The sequence below is a fragment of the Schistocerca nitens genome, chromosome 4, assembly GCF_023898315.1.
Source record: "Schistocerca nitens isolate TAMUIC-IGC-003100 chromosome 4, iqSchNite1.1, whole genome shotgun sequence".
NCBI lineage: Eukaryota > Metazoa > Arthropoda > Insecta > Orthoptera > Acrididae > Schistocerca > Schistocerca nitens.
In genome coordinates, this window is record NC_064617.1 from 181,346,737 (window position 1) to 181,348,544 (window position 1,808).

General features: G+C 52.9%; 1 protein-coding gene across 1 annotated transcript; it reads right to left on the minus strand.

Moving 5' to 3' along the window:
- Window positions 1-462: 462 nt before the first annotated feature.
- Window positions 463-1,596, minus strand: LOC126252190 (fibrous sheath CABYR-binding protein-like). Its single transcript, XM_049953060.1, has one exon. The coding sequence runs from the start codon at window positions 1,594-1,596 to the stop codon at window positions 463-465; it is 1,134 nt and encodes a 377-aa protein (XP_049809017.1).
- Window positions 1,597-1,808: the final 212 nt, after the last annotated feature.

The following is a 1,808-nucleotide window of genomic DNA, read 5'->3' on the forward strand; positions in this document are numbered from 1 at the left end:
GGCATGGATGTGTGTGATATCCTTAGGTTAGTTAGGTTTAAGAAGTTCTAAGTCTAGGGGACTGATGACCCCAGATGTTAAGTCCCATGGTGCTTAGAGACAGTTTGAAGATGCTTCCTGTCTGGCCAAACAAGTCTGTATGAAGGACTGGAAAACACATGAGAAGTGGAAGGACATAGTGCCACAGCCGAGGCGACGGTGGAGAATGTTGAAATTAGTCAGTTTTCGATATGTTGTACGACGTGCTGAACATGACAAGTATCACCTTCCGCGGAGTTCCGTGACTGTTCACACCTGTTCAACGAGCGCGCCAAACCGAGGCAACAGCGGACATGTTGCAGTTATGTCGGTCCAGTCCAGGTGATTTCCTAAAGCTAGAGCAAGGACAAGTGGTGGATTTATCACTACGATCCTGAAACACATGTGCAAAGGAAGCTGTGGGAACATGTGGATTCACCTCGTCTATAAAAGGCGATGATCCAACCTGATACGTTGGGAGGCGCTGGCGCCAGTCGCTTTCTCCGTTCGATTCATCCGGATTGATTGTTTCTCTCTGGAGTTGCTTACCTTTGCCTCGTTGGCCGGTGGTGGTCGTGGGGAGGCGCTGGCGCCAGTCGCTTTCTCCGTTCGATTCATCCGGATTGATTGTTTCTCTCTGGCGTTGCTTACCTTTGCCTCGTTGACCGGTGGTGGTCGTGGGGAGGTGCTGGCGCCAGTCACTTTCTCCGTTCGATTCATCCGGATTGATTGTTTCTCTCTGGCGTTGCTTATCTTTGCCTCGTTGGCAGATGGTGGTCGTGGGGAGGCGCTGGCGCCAGTCGCTTTCTCCGTTCGATTCATCGGGATTGATTGTTTCTCTCTGGCGTTGCTTATCTTTGCCTCGTTGGCCGGTGGTGGTCGTGGGGAGGCGCAGGCGCCAAACACTTTCTCCATTCGATTCATTTGGATTGATTGTTTCTCTCTGGCGTTGCTTATCTTTGCCTCGTTGGCCGGTGGTGGTCGTGGGGAGGCGCTGGCGCCAGTCGCTTTCTCCGTTCTATTCATCCGGATTGATTGTTTCTCTCTGGCGTTGCTTATCTTTGCCTCGTTGGCCGGTGGTGGTCGTGGAGAGGCGCTGGCGCCAGTCGCTTTCTCCATTCGATTCATCCGGATTGATTGTTTCTCTCTGGCGTTGCTTATCTTTGCCTCGTTGGCCGGTGGTGGTCGTGGTGAGGCGCTGCTGCCAGTCACTTTCTCCGCTCGATTCATCCGGATTGATTGTTTCTCTCTGGCGTTGTTTATCTTTGCCTCGTTGGCCGGTGGTGGTCGTGAGGAGGCGCTGGCGCCAGTCGCTTTCTCCGTTCTATTCATCCGGATTGATTGTTTCTCTCTGGCGTTGCTTATCTTTGCCTCGTTGGCCGGTGGCGGTCGTGCGGAGGCGCTGGCGCCAGTCGCTATCCCCGTTCGGTTCACTCGGATTGATTGTTCCTCTCTGGCTTTGCTTATCTTTGCCTCGTTGGCCGGTGGTGGTGCTGGTGGGCTGGCAGGCAGATGGGGTTTTGGCTTCTGAACGGCCGGTACGTGTCGCTGCTCAGAGAGTGAAACCTGTGTTTGCATGGAGTAAGCTGGATTCGACCGGTGTATGTGGCTCGAAGTGCGGAAGCGGGCCTTTTATTGCAAGTTCTTGAGGCGTGACTGGGCCATGGTTTCCTGCACAGGACACTGAGCAATGTCTTATTCATTTTGACTAATGGAGTTGAACTATGTACCACGCAGCTGTCTATTGACGAAGTAGACATTCAAGCTTTCTAGTTTTGCACTCGGACCTA

Coding starts and splice junctions, on each gene's coding strand:
- LOC126252190 (XM_049953060.1), bottom strand. CDS start 1,596: ATGCAAACACAGGTTTCACTCTCTGAGCAGCGACACGTACCGGCCGTT.